The 17568-nt window shown below is 36.7% G+C and overlaps 1 protein-coding gene across 1 annotated transcript in view; it reads right to left on the bottom strand.

The window, feature by feature from the left end:
• LOC108732728 (1-phosphatidylinositol 4,5-bisphosphate phosphodiesterase epsilon-1-like) overlaps positions 1-17568 on the bottom strand; it is a 241495-nt gene that overhangs the window by 52738 nt on the left and 171189 nt on the right. The window contains exons 9-11 of the mRNA XM_025973852.1: positions 7763-7941; positions 5936-6122; positions 2760-3058 (exon numbers count right to left, since the gene is read on the bottom strand). Of these exons, the coding sequence (XP_025829637.1) occupies positions 2760-3058; positions 5936-6122; positions 7763-7941 (665 nt within the window). The remainder of the gene's footprint in view (positions 1-2759; positions 3059-5935; positions 6123-7762; positions 7942-17568) is intronic.

Genomic DNA, 17568 nt, shown 5'->3' with positions numbered 1-17568 from the left:
GTTCACTTCCCAGCCACGCCCATACATCCCTCTCCTACCGACGCTTCATCATTTCGCTTGTACAGGGTGTCTTCGTGAAGCTACAGTACAAATACATTTCGCATCTAAAGCTATTGAACCGTCCTCGTATATGACAGTTCAGCGCATATCATCATCACAAGGTCGTCAGTTCTAACACTGGTTGGGTACGCACCTCCACTCCTTCCTACCCTGAGATAATCTTCGCATTTCCCTAAAACTAGAACATCCCACATCCTTAACTATTTGTGAACAGTAATCTAATCTAGGTCTACCTTTACTACTCCTAACTCCTATTTCTGCCGCAAATATGTCTCTGACTAGACCTTCATTCCTGAGAAGGTGTCCTACTAACCTCTATAACTGCCTGTTGCTCTTTATAAAAACTAGGTATCACTCTTCTACCTCTGTAACTCACCCTTACATTTTTTAGTGTATTTAACTTCTTGTTCCATTTAACATTGTCAAAAGCCTTTTTCCTGTATATGCACTCATTATTTTTTCTATCGTTTTCTCTGTTATTACTCGTAATGCTAGAATGGCCTAACGCGTTTCTCTATTTCTTCTAAATCCAAATTGATCGTCTCCTAATAGTTGCTCCGCCCTTTTTTCAATTTTCCTCTGTAAAATTCTAGTTAAGATTGTTCAGCGTACATGAATATAATTTATGATGACCTGTAAAAACTGTAGGTATTTAGACAGGTCAAAGGAGTGAACCTACTGTATAGAATCCTTACCCCAGAACCGGCCAAGCTTTGACTTCCCAGGAGCGACTATATTGCAGGTATGTAACAGAGACAAATATAGAAACGAGCGATACTTGTCTCTCTTCCTCCTTCTGATTATGGTTATGGAGAAAGAGAGACATGTTTTTGCATACCTCTCTCGCTTGCTCTTGTAGGAGCATCTAGGAGCGTTAGGAGCGGAGTTTGGCCTGCTCTGTGGTTTGGCAGCACACCTTCTCAGATACGAGAGGTCAGCTAGGGATATATTAAAAATTTGAAAAAAGAGTTAAGGAGGGGCACAGGTAGTTAATATTTTTAAAGGTATCTAGTAAAATAAAAACGTAATGAAAAAAAAAATTGAATTGCTCTGAGTTCCTATTCACTTTATGAATTTTTTACGCGACCCATGATTATCCTCAACGAATTGCGTTTTTAAAAGTGACAACTAAACTTCGTTCATTCATTTTTATCGTTCGTAATTAAACGCGAACCGCTCCACATCAGTGAATATGTACAACGACAACGCGGTTTTATTGCTTTCTTTTTCAATTTATCTTTCTAACTTCGAGCCACATGCTGCCAGACGTTCGTTCTACGAAAATCGATAGAAATATGGGTCACTAAAACATGAGTAAAATGTCGCCCGACAAAGGGTGACAATAAAACGCTTACAAATGTAAACGGCACGTCAATAACAGTTGACAGGACAACGTGAGAATATTTTTTGAATGGATAACGAAACGCTGCTTCGTTTAAACTGTGTTTCAATTCAAATGCATTTAGATTTGTAGATTTTAAACGTACGTGAACCCTTTAGAGCTTTCTGTGCAAACATCATTATCATGATCATAATCATTATCATCATATGGTCGTCGGTCCTAAGACTGGTTCGATACGCACCTCCCCTCTTTCTACTTCTACTCCTTTTGACTCTATATTTATAACTAGCCCTTCATGCCTGAAAAAGTGTCCTACCAACCTATCCCGCCTATTTCCATAGCACTTTCTATTCTCCTACTCTGCTAAGATATCCTTTGTTCTATTCCTCTTTGCATCCTGAATTATCTGACTTCCGAGATAGCAAAAATCAGCGACTTTCCCTATCTTTTCTTTCTTTGAATGCGAATATTTTTGTTTTCATTCTCATCATAAGGTCGTCAGTCCTAAGACTGGTTGGACACGTACCTTCACTCTTTCCTATCCTGAGCTAAACTTCGCATTTCCCTAAAACTAAAATAACCCACATCCTTAACTATTTGTGAACAGTTATCTAATCTAGGTCTACCTCTACCCCTCCTAACTCCTGTTTCTGCCTCTAATATGTCTCTGACTAGACCTTCATGCCGGAGAAGGTGTCCTATCAACCGATCTCGTCTATTCTTTATTGACATCCATCGAGTCTTCTGTTCTCCTATTCTTTCTAATACCTCTTCATTTCTAACCTTCTCTATCTATGGTATCCTCATCATTCGCCAGTAACACCACATTACGAAAGCTTCTAACCTTTTCATTTCCGCCGCGATCACCGTCCATGTTTCGCACCCGTACAGTGCCGCGCTCCAAACATACACCTTTAACAATTTTTTTCGGATCCTCTCTTATCTGACTTCCTAGATACCTAAAATAAGCCACTTCTTCTAATTTTTCGCCTCCTATCTTTATATTCGCTCTTTCCTTTCTTTTTTTCCTTTGAATGCCAATATTTTTGTTTTACTTTTATTTATTTTCATACCATACTATTTCGTCAAAACCGCTTCCATTTTATTTTATTACATCTGCTAACACTGCTGTATCATCTGCAAATCTCATACTAATCTTCTGCCGTGTATATCTATCTATTAAGTTAATAATTAAGTAGCAATAAAAGAATGACGGACAGGCTTAGGTAAGACAATTAGTGTCTGACGGTTTCGGGTTTGCGTGACTTGTTCCGGAAGTAATCGTTCAAAATACAACATAATATAACGTAAATGTACAAATTCAAAATATTATTAAATCGATATCTACTAAACTCACCCTTCATCAAGGGTACTGCTGGTAGATTGCTCCCCACTGCTTTGTAATGCTAGTTTCGTAAGCAAACCCGGAGCTAGGGTATCTTCTGGACTAAAGGACAAGTTGAAATCGGTAGATAACGGATCCGTATCACCGCTTGATACACCAACTCTAAGGCCACTCCAACTGGGGCGAACCCATGTTAATGTTGAACACGAACGATCTAGTCGAAGGTATTGGAGGGTACTCCGCAAACCCCCAGGAGGTGATGGACCTTCAATACCTTCCCACATCACTGCTGTGCTGCCATGATGTAGAATCTGAAATAACCAAAATGATTGGGATAAACTTACAGTTAATGGAAGACTAAACAATCAAAGGTCAATGAGATACTTATAGAGCGAAGCTATTGAATCTTTAATGGATCGTAGGGGTTACGAAGACTGAAACATTGAATTGAGTTGCTGTAGATTTTAAAATACATTCATTTGTTTAATGCGCTCTTTGTCGAATTGTTGCTGTACTGTACTGACCAGATTGTAAATGACTTTCCTGTCAGTCAGGGCGAAACCTATTTTATACGCTAGGCAAAGATTAGAGAATATGGAGCAGTAGAATAATCTCGAATGTTGGAGATGGAGCTAGTATTGAGTCTGAAGCGTCCAAAGACGCGATAGTGGAAAATAAGTTCATCCGTTTTTCTCAAAAATTAACAATTAAATCTTCTATGCAGGTTGATACTGACGTAGGCTGTTCAATACGCAGCAGCAAAGAAAGAAGATTGGGTTGGTTAGTTAATTTTCAATTGTTATCTGACAATTTGGCAAAGAATTGAACAGAGTACATGTGCTGTTGTCGGCTTATGATATACATATACCTAATATTCAAAATACTTGCACTTGCATAGACTTAACTGAGCAAAACAAAGAAGACAGACACAATAATACACAGAAGATACGCTCAAGCAAGCGACTAGAATGTTCTTAGAATGAATTCCAACATCCAAGTAATTTCGATTGTAGTAAAAATAACGTACTTGTATAAAGACGTAGGTAGAATAAGGAATTTAACAGGGTAATGTGATTACTCAAAGTTGGGCGCTGCAAAAGTATTTTCAAAAATAAAAGGTAACGTGTTTACTTTCTATGTGAATTCAATAGGCAGTTCCGCATTTTTGGATAGATCAAAGAAAGAGAACAAATATTGACGAAAATCATTGCGTCGTTATTATTCAATTCAACTTATTCTGATCTTCGCCTTCCTAAATTGATTCCGTCCCATTATCATGTTGTTCCCTAAGTTTTAAAAGATCTACCTCAGTGATTTTTTAACGTCGCCCTCTTGACCTATCGAATAAGAGGGAAGTTGACGTCTTACAGAGCTTTTGCCCTCATTTAAATTTAAATCGTATTCATCCTGCGACGTCATGTGCAAGTTCCTGAACATAAATAATATTCCAGTGCTCACGCCTGTATAAACACACTTAATTATTCACATGCCATGGGAAAATAATGCTATTACCAGAATCGCTTAAATATGACCACCAGAAATGGATTTAACAATTAATCCTTTATTAAATGGGCGTCAAAACTTCATATCACGTCTTGGGATGGATTTTAATTTCTAATTCTACGATATGGTCTTTTTGTGATGCAGTTTGCTTCTTTCGAAAAGACAGCGTGAAATTACTTTTTAAATGTCGGTTTTAGTCATATACTGAGTGTATGAATGATGACAGATTTTACCTGAAATTTGGAACACCTTGTGAGATACTACAGGTAGAACAGTCGGAATCTATCGATATCATGGTTTTCCGTACGTTTTGCTTTCTGATTCGCGTTATTAATTTTATTAATAAAACAGACTCATAATAATAAATTTACCTTTCTATTCGTCATCATCATTCCCAAAACTAGAACAACCCAGATCCTTAACCATTTGCGAATAATAATCTAACCTCTACTCCTCTTAACACCTGTTTCTGCCTCTAATATGTCTCTGACTAGACCTTCATGCCTGAGAAGGTGTCCTACTAACCTAACTCTCCTATTTCTTATTGACTTCCATAGAGTCTTCTGTTTTCCTATTTTTTCTAATAGGTACTTCTTCATTTCTAACCTTCTCTATCCACGATATCCTCATCATTCGCCATTCATTTCGAACGCTTCTAACCTTTTCTCTTCCGCCCCGCCTACCGTCCATATTTCGCACCCGTACAGCGCCACTCTTCAAACATACACCTTCAACAATCTTTTTCCAATTTCTAAATTCGCGAGCATAGAAATGACTTCTTTTTATTAAAGCCGATTCAACCCCGCCCTATCCTCTGTCTGTCCTACTACTCCGTCAATCTGGCAAAGAACAACTAGAAAAGTTTAATTGAACGTTTTGAAAAAATCAGTGAACAGAACAGACGCCATAAGTAAAGAAAAAATTGTGAAAAAATAGCGTTTCATGGCTTGTAAACAAAAGAATCTTCAACTACTCAAAATGTATCGTGAGCAGAGCCAAACCGTCACGCACATGCTTTATATGGTTGAGATCTGGCTGCGAGGTGGTGATTCTAGTGTCTCAATATCTACCTCGTGTTAATGTTCTTGCACTACGCTACCGACGTGTGGTCTTGCAAAAATGGGGAGTTATTACCAATGTGTGGTGCGAAAGGGATAAAATGTTGAGATAATACATTCACTCATCAAGAAATCGGACAAAAACGCCCTGTATTCGACGTACTTCATTTGCAGCGATAATCACGCGTTTGTGCATTTTATTAGAATTGTGCACTGGGGTTTGACACACGCGCTGTTTCACACAACTCCATTCAAAGAAGTTCGTATTAAAAGCCATTCGAATAACAGGAAGACTGGTACACTGACCTACTGCCAATGATCGACTGACAACGCTAAAAAAAACCTGGGTATAACGTAAACATCTCCAATCACACTTAATTTAATCTAACAAAGAACAAATAATACAAAAGGAATACAGCATTGACTTTGTTAATTGCCAGCTAATTGAATGCGGTGTTGCATTGTCTTTTCTTTACCAGGACCGGAATTAAAACGATTAATTTTTGTACATAAACATTTACTTAATTTTCATGTTTTATTGTATCCTATCATCTCTTGCGAGCTCCGCTTTCTCATAACCTATTCGTTGCGGCTGCCACTGTTTTACAAGCAATTCTCGTTCCTTACCTGAATAATATGTTGGTCGACTTTTGTATTTGGTGGCGACAGACAGACATAACTGACTCCGTGATCGTATACGAGTGGTTGAATGGGATGATAATCCGATATTTCGAATTCGTATTCTTCGTCTTGCTCTTCTCTCTGATTTGTCGCCGCCGCTACGATTCGTTGGCTTTTTACTATGGGAGAAGTCCTAAATTAAAATAAATATTGAGTTATCCACGAGGAAAAACTTTGTTCAAACGAAAAAGAAACAGCCCCTAGGTATCTGCGGCTTCATTCACCGCCACACCTAATGAGTAATTGGTTTCCAATTCTTTTTATCATGACTCTTTGAAAAAAGTTGACTCAATTTATGTACTTAAAGGAAATAAATTCAATTTACAATTATATGATTGCTTCTATAAAATTATTTGATAAAGCTTTGGTTTTTTTGAAGTATGACAAAACAGCAACTGTTCTTTTTGAAGTCAAACCTCTTTATCGACGGTAGAACGGAAATTTACTAGGGTATAAAACCGAAATGTGTAACGTCACGCGTCACAGCGTCACGCGCCACGTGTGCCCCCTGGTGGATATGTCCAAAAGGAGTCATTTTAACAGACTTCAAAAGTTAACCGATATTCCGAAAATTATTATTTCGACAAATTGTCAGCAGATCGCGCATACCCTGTACTGTATATGTATTGTAACTGAGTTTGGGTTTGTTTGTTTTGATTTGTTATTCCTCTCTGTAGTTTTGCAAGGTGCAAGCGTAAAAGTTTTAACAGAACTAAACCAGTATTTCGCATTACTCCGTTCGAAATCAAGTTGTATTTTTCTGGTGTTCAGTTATTATTTAATGTTAAAGTTTAATTAAAAATACGGTAAATGTCTAGATGATGGCCCCTACCCCGCAAGGGGGTGGGGGTGGGTGGGATCGAAAGACGAGGTCTCCCCCACCACTGTACCATAAAAAGTTCGTGGCGGTCTCACTCGCATAAAAAGTTATGGGGGTTAGATGGGGGTGGGGGTAGGGGGGATCGAAAGAGGGTGGTTACCTGAGTAAAACCTCATAAGAAATTTGCCGCGGTCTCACCCCCATAAAAAGTTATGGGGGTTGAAATTTGATTATTTTGATAATTTTCATACACTAAAATAATAATTCAAATAAAATTCAATAAAAAGAGTATCTTCAAGCGGGTGGAGGTGGGGGATCGAAAGAGGGTGGTCACTTGAACAAAAGCCGATAACCTAACCTAACCTAACCTATTGATAAAGATATTTAAATAATGTTTTATATAACTTTCTGAATATTTTTATGTATTTTTCATTAGTTTTACCTTTGAATATTGTTTAAGGATGACTATATAAATATTTACATGCCTAGAAATGTATAAAAATTGGCATATTTATTAACTTTGAACTCCCATAACTTTTTATGGGGCTGAGACCGCCACGAACTTTTTATGGTACAGTGGTGGGGGAGACCTCCTCTTTCGATCCCCCCACCCTGAAAGGGGTGGGGGCCATCATCTAGACCTAAAATACTACTATAATATACAATCTAAAAAGTTTCACTTTTTACGCGTGCGCACTAATACAAGCTCGCCCCCTTTTTTTTTTATTTGTATTATTTCAAACAAGAAGTTATCTTCAATGATGACTTCTTAAAATGTTAATTTAGATATTATGATTTATCTTAAGGATTTTGAAGGTTTTCGTAGAAGAAAGTGCAGGAAACTGCTGCAGATTTCCGTTTTATTTATTTTATTAGTAACAAATAATCGGTGATGTTCGGTGAATGAACCACTTTTTACAAAAAGATCGAAATAATCATAAGGATCGACTTACTTTAGATAATCTAGAAGGGTGGCACCGTTTGAAAGACGCATTTGGGTGTGGAAGTGCTGATGAAATAAAGAAATGTGGTCCATAACGGCTTGGATTCGATATATCTTCTCCAAGTCGATAAGACCTCCCGGTCCGACTTTCGTGAAGTGATGACTCTCGCCATCGTAATCTGATATAAACTGAAATCGAAAGAAAGCAAAATGTAAAGCAGTTTTGCAGGCAAATGGGTTAAAAAGTTACTTTTACATCTTTTTCTGGTTTTCTGAGAGAAAGAGCCCTTTCCATAATGGAACTGTAGTTAGAAGGACCTTCAATTATTGCCATTGTGGAAATTTTTAACTTTATGTGATAAGTCAATAAACGTCAATCATGTCTGGCACGATTTCTAAGTATTTGTGTGTTTTTAGTGTATTAATTATTCCATTATCTAACAAATGCTATATTAGTTTTTTTTTTCTAAGAAAATGTGTATGTGTTTTCATTTACGATAATTTTACAATTTAATAATGGAACGATTAAGTGACAAAAAAGCGATCACTTCAGTAAGGTAAACAACAAACAATAATAAGTAATGTAATCATTTAACTGTAAATAATTGCAGCTATTACTTCTCAAGTGCTAGTCTGGCACTTTATAGATATTATCTACTCTGTGTATAATAAAAATTTAAAGTGTAATCAGTATTGATGTAAGACAATGGATTGATAGATAACCTTAATTGTAAGTACAGATAGTATTGTGAGAGCATGGTAGGGGGAAACATAAAAAATTGTTGTTTCCATAATAGCATTTTGTTTTTAATGTCTGGTAATTAGAGAGGGTGCAACGTCTTAATAAGGAATTTAAAACAAAGGACTAAAATCAAAACATTTACAAATACATTTTAGGAGCATATCTAAGAGCACCCCTTTCAATTCACTTTATAGGAGCATGCCCAAATAGTTATTTTTCTAATTATATCCTTTTTCTCATATAAACTGAAATGTAGGCACCTGCACAAGGTCTGTTCAAAAAGTATCTCGAATTTTGTATTTTTTCAAACATTACTGAATATCTATTTTGTCTCCTTCAAAGAAAACCCCTCCAGATATTATACACTTGTGTCAACGTTTTTTCCAATCCTCGAAGCACTTCAAAAAAGCATTTTTTTCATCTTGTTCAGCACCTCCTTGGATGCCGTCTTTATCTCCTCAATCGTAGTGTAGCGTCGTCCTTTCATGGGCCTTTTTAGTTTCGGGAACAAGAAAAAGTTACAGGGGGGCAGATCTGAGGAATACGGTGGCTGCGGCATTATTAGTGTATTGTTTTTGACTTAAAATTCGCGCACAAGCAACGCTGTGTGAGTAGGGGGGTTATCATGGTGTAAAAGCCAATTTTTGTTCTTCCACAAATTCGGGCGTTTCTGGCGGATTGCTTCGCGTAAATTGCGCATAACTTGCAGGTAATATTTCTTATTGGCCATTCTACCCTGTGGCAAGAACTTACGATGCACCACGCTCCTGCAATCGAAGAAAACTATAAGCAAAACCTTTACATTCGACCTAACTTGGTGCGCTTTCTTTGGTCTTGGTTCGTGCGACAGCTTCCATTAGGATGATTGAGCTTTGGTTCCCACGTCATAACCATAAAACCTTCACATTCGACCAAACTTGGTGCGCTTTCTTCGGTCTTGGTTCGTGCGACAGCTTCCATTAGGATGATTGAGCTTTGGTTCCCACGTCATAACCATAAAACCTTCACATTCGACCAAACTTGGTGCGCTTTCTTCGGTCTTGGTTCGTGCGACAGCTTCCATTAGGATGATTGAGCTTTGGTTCCCACGTCATAACCATAAAACCTTCACATTCGACCAAACTTGGTGCGGTTTTTTCGGTCTTGGTTCGTGCGACAGCTTCCAGTAGGATGATTGAGCTTTGGTTTCCACGTCATAACCATAAAGCCATGATTCGTTACCAGTTATGACCCTCTGGAACAAATTTGGGTCTTCGCGGACAGAGTCCAACAGCTTCTTAGCAATGTTAATACGATGCTGGTTTTGAGGAATTTTGGTACGAATTTCGCGGCAACCCGTCTCATTCCCAAATCATTTGTAAAAATCGAATGGCAGGAGCCTCGAATCTTCATGGATGCAATAATTCGTGAATTTTTTATATTACAAATTTATGTCGATCGCGTAACCTCAATCTCAAAGCATTTTTAGATCGTTAATAAGATACAGATCTGTAGTTTTAAAGCTCAACCGACAGTACAGGCTTGTAGAGAGTAATATAAAATTTAAAATAGCTTTTCTGGTAGTAATTAAGAAATTGCATGGCTATAGTTGAATGGAGTTCTCTAGCTCAGTTGGAGTCCTTCGCCCATTCGATAAAAAAAACACGCGTAGGAGCTTAAAACCGTATTCGGTTGTACATTTAGAAATTAGCGAGTGGCATGCACATCCTACACCCAGATCTTCGGCTTAATTTACGTCTCTTTCTCGTCGAAGTTTCGGGATTCCGGCCACATTGATGGGATAAACTCGGCGCAAGATTAATTATTGTCGTAGGCGTCGTGTCACAGACGCAATCGGATCGATATGGAATTCCACGCGTCCTCATCCCTCATCAAGTAATGCAGAACAAAAATGTGTACAATTTTTTGTCTATAAGAGTGGGAAGATATTTTCTATTTATAAGGGTGGGAAGAAAAGTTTCTGGTCTGAAGCTGACATTTTTCAATTAAGATTTCCTACGGATTCAATTAAACATTAAAAATCGAACACTGTATCACTTTACTTTGCCAACTCAAAAATGCTAGATCAGTTATCAGATTCAAAATACAGCGAAGTTAGCTTATATTGACGTCACATATAATTATAATCCTTTTGGAATAAAGGTTCTTTCTGCATTTTACGGTGGCTGACAAGCAATCAGCTGTGCCCGATGATTCTCTAGTTAGTCTTTCAAAGTGCATGTAGCCTTTAAACAACAACAGTTCATTTGACACAGAAATTAAATTATATAGTAACCCTAGATCTAGTAAGTTAAACCCTAAGTTATTTTTACATTCTTCCAATAATAATATAATATAAAACAACCTTCGCGTCGCGGTTACTACTATTCCAAAATCCAACGTTTTTTATACCTAGTTCATTCCACGTACTTATACTAATCTTCTCTCTATTTCCATTTATCTTTATATCCTTGTACCCTATTGCCCTCACCTCAATAGCTTTCCTTTTAACTCCCTTCTTATTTTCTACTAAATGTTCGTTTTTCTTTTTTGCCATTTCTTCTTTTTTCTTGTCCCGTATCCATAATATCCCACCTGTTACTATCTTCTTATACCCAACTTAAACCGTCTTATCTACCTTTTTTCCTTTCTTTTTTTACTATTTGATCCAACATCATCTTTATTCTTCTCTTTTTCATAGTCACCTCTTATATATACGTCCGTTCCTCTCAATCTTCTTCCGTTTCTAATCGCCTGCATGTATTCTTTCCACTTTTTTGGCCAATATACCTTCTTTTTAACTTTCAATACTTCCACTACTTCCACCTTCAATCCCATCTTCTCTTTTATAACTCTTCTCTCTGTTCTCCTCTAACTATATTCCAAAAAATTTTATCTTCTCTTCTTTTCCTTTCCAGTTCCATTTCCTTTTTCCTTTGTTCCTCTGCATGCTTCTCTACATTCTATCTCCAGCTACTCTGGTACTATGTCCTTCTCTTTTTCATTTAAGTTGTTCTGCCCTGGTTTAAACCATTCCTTGCCGCTTTCTTCATAATATTTTTCCAATCTTTCTACCAGGTCCTGTAATTTTCCATTTATTTCTCCCTCAGTTTTTCCATTACCCTTGTATTTCCTTTCTGAATTTTATCTGGATTTTGTTCCAATTTTTCTCATCTTCCTTTCCCTTATAGTTCTTTTTGTTTTGTTTTCATCATTTTGTTTTCATTTTTTCTGATTATTTTCTATTGTTTTCCATCAATTTCTTTAACACAGCTATTTTATCCATTACCCTATCACGTTTTTCTGTTTTTTTCTTTTCATTTGGATACTGTGCAGATAGATAGATAGATAGTAAATCATTCAAAGCTGTAGAAGACTATTTGGAAATGCACCACCATCCGAGCCAATCTTCGCGAAAACTAGAACATCTCCTCTTTCTGCTTGTAACAATGTAACATGCCTCAAACTATGTTAGAGCTTGCTGACAAATTTATGCTCGAAAAGATTTAGTTTACATGGGTTTTGCGTGACTTTTGTATGATTCAAGGTTACACTAACGAATTTTGGATTAGAATTACTTCCACTTTTAATAAAAGTTTTCTGTTGTAAAATAATACAAAATACATTTAAAAATTGGTTAGTATATAATATTAATGTGAAAATTCCTTTAATTCTTATCAACTACACATGATATTAATATACATATATTCATCAGTTCGACGAATCTGTGACCTGATGCTGTTACCTCTCGTTGCTTAGTGGTCAGAGTATTGATGCGCAAAGTCAAAGGTCCCGGGTTCGATTCCCGGCGTGGGCGTGACAGCAAAATCAATTTTTCCTCATTAATTGTAGTGGATAAAAATAAATGAATTTTCACATTAATGTCTTTTTTTATAGTTTTGGAAACAAAATACTTCAATACGATTAAAAAAACAATAATCACGTGAATGATGTTGATTCATTTGAAATAGTTATTCAACAGTTTCCGATTTTTTTCTTTTTCAAATGTCATAAAAATCTTGAAACTTCAGCCTAACTTCAAACTAATGAACTAAAGTACGATAGATCACGTAAGAACAAAATGTTAGATAATTTCGCGGCATTGTTTTATGTACTTTTGATCACTTTCACAATCCATCATTCGCAAGCACAAAGAAGATCAAGTGGTCACGGCTGAAGGATAATTTGGTAGTGTTTTTTTATGAACTGGGTGTTGTTTTACGCCACCGGTCGCCGAAATGGGATCGAGTGCTGTGGAAACTCATTTATCTTGTTTCCGTAACCAATATCTAGCTTAATTCTTGACCGAGACGTGCTTAATTGACATATCCGTCACATCGGATCCTTCTCAAACAATCTGTCGCTTCTACAGCTCATAAAAATCACAATTGGATCCCTTCATTTAACTGATGGCTTAAAAAGAAAATCAGAACTTGCTTTTCTCTAGCCTCCGTCTTATAGAGACATCAAAGCAATGATAAGTGATGACGCCTTTCTTTAAGAAGTAATCTATACCGTATTTTCTTTTTTATTTAGATGAAGAAGAAGATTATTCTGCAGTATTAACCATCAATTTAAGGTCTTCAGTCCTAAGACTGGTTGGACACGCACCTCCACTCCTTCTTATCCTGAGCTAATCTTCGCCTTTCCCCTAAAGCTAGAACATCCCACATCCATAAATATTTGAGAACAGTAATCTAATCTGGGTCTACCTCTACTCCTCTTAACTCATGTTTCTGCCTGTAGTATGTCTCTGACTAGACTTTCATGCCTAAGAAGGTGCCCTACCAACCTATCTTGTCTATTCCTTTTTTGACTTCCATAATAGAGTCCTTTGTTCTCCTGTTTTTTCTAATACCTTTTCATTTCTGACCTTCTCTTTCATGCTTTACACCCGTACAGCGCCGCCTTCCAAACATTCACCTTTAACAATCTTTTTCGAATTTCTAAATTATTTTTTCCCGAGCATAGAAGTGGCTTCTTTTTATTGAAGGCGACTCGACCCTGCGGTACTCTCTGCTTTATGTCCATACTGCTCCTTCCGTCCTGAATTATCTGACTCCCTAGATATCTAAAATCAGCCATTTTTTCTAATTTTTTGTCTCCTATCTTTATATTCGCTCTTTCCCTACTTTTTCTTCTCTTGCATACTAGTATTTCTGTTTTACTTTTAAATATTTCTATACATTACTGTTTTGTCAACACCGTTTCCATTTTATTTAAAGCTATCTCTAATTTCTCCTCGCTAGATGCTAATACTGCTATATCATCTATAAATCTAAGCATTATAATTATTTGCCCCTCTGTATCTATCCCTACTATCTTTAATGATGTTGATCGCGTCTTCGATATATAGATTAAAATATAACAGTAACTTTAGCTACTAATGGAATTTTGTATTTTTTCAAACATTACTGAATATCTATTTTGTCTCCTTCAAAGAAAACCCCTCCAGATATTATACACTTGTGTCAACGTTTTTTCCAATCCTCGAAGCACTTCAAAAAAGCATTTTTTTCATCTTGTTCAGCACCTCCTTGGATGCCGTCTTTATCTCCTCAATCGTAGTGTAGCGTCGTCCTTTCATGGGCCTTTTTAGTTTCGGGAACAAGAAAAAGTTACAGGGGGGCAGATCTGAGGAATACGGTGGCTGCGGCATTATTAGTGTATTGTTTTTGACTTAAAATTCGCGCACAAGCAACGCTGTGTGAGTAGGGGGGTTATCATGGTGTAAAAGCCAATTTTTGTTCTTCCACAAATTCGGGCGTTTCTGGCGGATTGCTTCGCGTAAATTGCGCATAACTTGCAGGTAATATTTCTTATTGGCCATTCTACCCTGTGGCAAGAACTTACGATGCACCACGCTCCTGCAATCGAAGAAAACTATAAGCAAAACCTTTACATTCGACCTAACTTGGTGCGCTTTCTTTGGTCTTGGTTCGTGCGACAGCTTCCATTAGGATGATTGAGCTTTGGTTCCCACGTCATAACCATAAAACCTTCACATTCGACCAAACTTGGTGCGCTTTCTTCGGTCTTGGTTCGTGCGACAGCTTCCATTAGGATGATTGAGCTTTGGTTCCCACGTCATAACCATAAAACCTTCACATTCGACCTAACTTGGTGCGGTTTTTTCGGTCTTGGTTCGTGCGACAGCTTCCAGTAGGATGATTGAGCTTTGGTTTCCACGTCATAACCATAAAGCCATGATTCGTTACCAGTTATGACCCTCTGGAACAAATTTGGGTCTTCGCGGACAGAGTCCAACAGCTTCTTAGCAATGTTAATACGATGCTGGTTTTGAGGAATTTTGGTACGAATTTCGCGGCAACCCGTCTCATTCCCAAATCATTTGTAAAAATCGAATGGCAGGAGCCTCGAATCTTCATGGATGCAATAATTCGTGAATTTTTTATATTACAAATTTATGTCGATCGCGTAACCTCAATCTCAAAGCATTTTTAGATCGTTAATAAGATACAGATCTGTAGTTTTAAAGCTCAACCGACAGTACAGGCTTGTAGAGAGTAATATAAAATTTAAAATAGCTTTTCTGGTAGTAATTAAGAAATTGCATGGCTATAGTTGAATGGAGTTCTCTAGCTCAGTTGGAGTCCTTCGCCCATTCGATAAAAAAAACACGCGTAGGAGCTTAAAACCGTATTCGGTTGTACATTTAGAAATTAGCGAGTGGCATGCACATCCTACACCCAGATCTTCGGCTTAATTTACGTCTCTTTCTCGTCGAAGTTTCGGGATTCCGGCCACATTGATGGGATAAACTCGGCGCAAGATTAATTATTGTCGTAGGCGTCGTGTCACAGACGCAATCGGATCGATATGGAATTCCACGCGTCCTCATCCCTCATCAAGTAATGCAGAACAAAAATGTGTACAATTTTTTGTCTATAAGAGTGGGAAGATATTTTCTATTTATAAGGGTGGGAAGAAAAGTTTCTGGTCTGAAGCTGACATTTTTCAATTAAGATTTCCTACGGATTCAATTAAACATTAAAAATCGAACACTGTATCACTTTACTTTGCCAACTCAAAAATGCTAGATCAGTTATCAGATTCAAAATACAGCGAAGTTAGCTTATATTGACGTCACATATAATTATAATCCTTTTGGAATAAAGGTTCTTTCTGCATTTTACGGTGGCTGACAAGCAATCAGCTGTGCCCGATGATTCTCTAGTTAGTCTTTCAAAGTGCATGTAGCCTTTAAACAACAACAGTTCATTTGACACAGAAATTAAATTATATAGTAACCCTAGATCTAGTAAGTTAAACCCTAAGTTATTTTTACATTCTTCCAATAATAATATAATATAAAACAACCTTCGCGTCGCGGTTACTACTATTCCAAAATCCAACGTTTTTTATACCTAGTTCATTCCACGTACTTATACTAATCTTCTCTCTATTTCCATTTATCTTTATATCCTTGTACCCTATTGCCCTCACCTCAATAGCTTTCCTTTTAACTCCCTTCTTATTTTCTACTAAATGTTCGTTTTTCTTTTTTGCCATTTCTTCTTTTTTCTTGTCCCGTATCCATAATATCCCACCTGTTACTATCTTCTTATACCCAACTTAAACCGTCTTATCTACCTTTTTTCCTTTCTTTTTTTACTATTTGATCCAACATCATCTTTATTCTTCTCTTTTTCATAGTCACCTCTTATATATACGTCCGTTCCTCTCAATCTTCTTCCGTTTCTAATCGCCTGCATGTATTCTTTCCACTTTTTTGGCCAATATACCTTCTTTTTAACTTTCAATACTTCCACTACTTCCACCTTCAATCCCATCTTCTCTTTTATAACTCTTCTCTCTGTTCTCCTCTAACTATATTCCAAAAAATTTTATCTTCTCTTCTTTTCCTTTCCAGTTCCATTTCCTTTTTCCTTTGTTCCTCTGCATGCTTCTCTACATTCTATCTCCAGCTACTCTGGTACTATGTCCTTCTCTTTTTCATTTAAGTTGTTCTGCCCTGGTTTAAACCATTCCTTGCCGCTTTCTTCATAATATTTTTCCAATCTTTCTACCAGGTCCTGTAATTTTCCATTTATTTCTCCCTCAGTTTTTCCATTACCCTTGTATTTCCTTTCTGAATTTTATCTGGATTTTGTTCCAATTTTTCTCATCTTCCTTTCCCTTATAGTTCTTTTTGTTTTGTTTTCATCATTTTGTTTTCATTTTTTCTGATTATTTTCTATTGTTTTCCATCAATTTCTTTAACACAGCTATTTTATCCATTACCCTATCACGTTTTTCTGTTTTTTTCTTTTCATTTGGATACTGTGCAGATAGATAGATAGATAGTAAATCATTCAAAGCTGTAGAAGACTATTTGGAAATGCACCACCATCCGAGCCAATCTTCGCGAAAACTAGAACATCTCCTCTTTCTGCTTGTAACAATGTAACATGCCTCAAACTATGTTAGAGCTTGCTGACAAATTTATGCTCGAAAAGATTTAGTTTACATGGGTTTTGCGTGACTTTTGTATGATTCAAGGTTACACTAACGAATTTTGGATTAGAATTACTTCCACTTTTAATAAAAGTTTTCTGTTGTAAAATAATACAAAATACATTTAAAAATTGGTTAGTATATAATATTAATGTGAAAATTCCTTTAATTCTTATCAACTACACATGATATTAATATACATATATTCATCAGTTCGACGAATCTGTGACCTGATGCTGTTACCTCTCGTTGCTTAGTGGTCAGAGTATTGATGCGCAAAGTCAAAGGGCCCGGGTTCGATTCCCGGCGTGGGCGTGACAGAAAAATCAATTTTTCCTCATTAATTGTAGTGGATAAAAATAAATGAATTTTCACATTAATGTTTTTTTTTTATAGTTTTGGAAACAAAATACTTCAATACGATTAAAAAAACAATAATCACGTGAATGATGTTGGTTCATTTGAAATAGTTATTCAACAGTTTCCGATTTTTTTCTTTTTCAAATGTCATAAAAATCTGAAACTTCAGCCTAACTTCAAACTAATGAACTAAAGTACGATAGATCACGTAAGAACTCATTAAATGTTAGATAATTTCGCGGCATTGTTTTATGTAC

This window comes from Agrilus planipennis, unplaced genomic scaffold (genome assembly GCF_000699045.2).
Source record: "Agrilus planipennis isolate EAB-ADULT unplaced genomic scaffold, Apla_2.0 scaffold61, whole genome shotgun sequence".
NCBI classification, from domain to species: domain Eukaryota; kingdom Metazoa; phylum Arthropoda; class Insecta; order Coleoptera; family Buprestidae; genus Agrilus; species Agrilus planipennis.
This window is presented reverse-complemented; position numbering and strand designations above follow the sequence as displayed.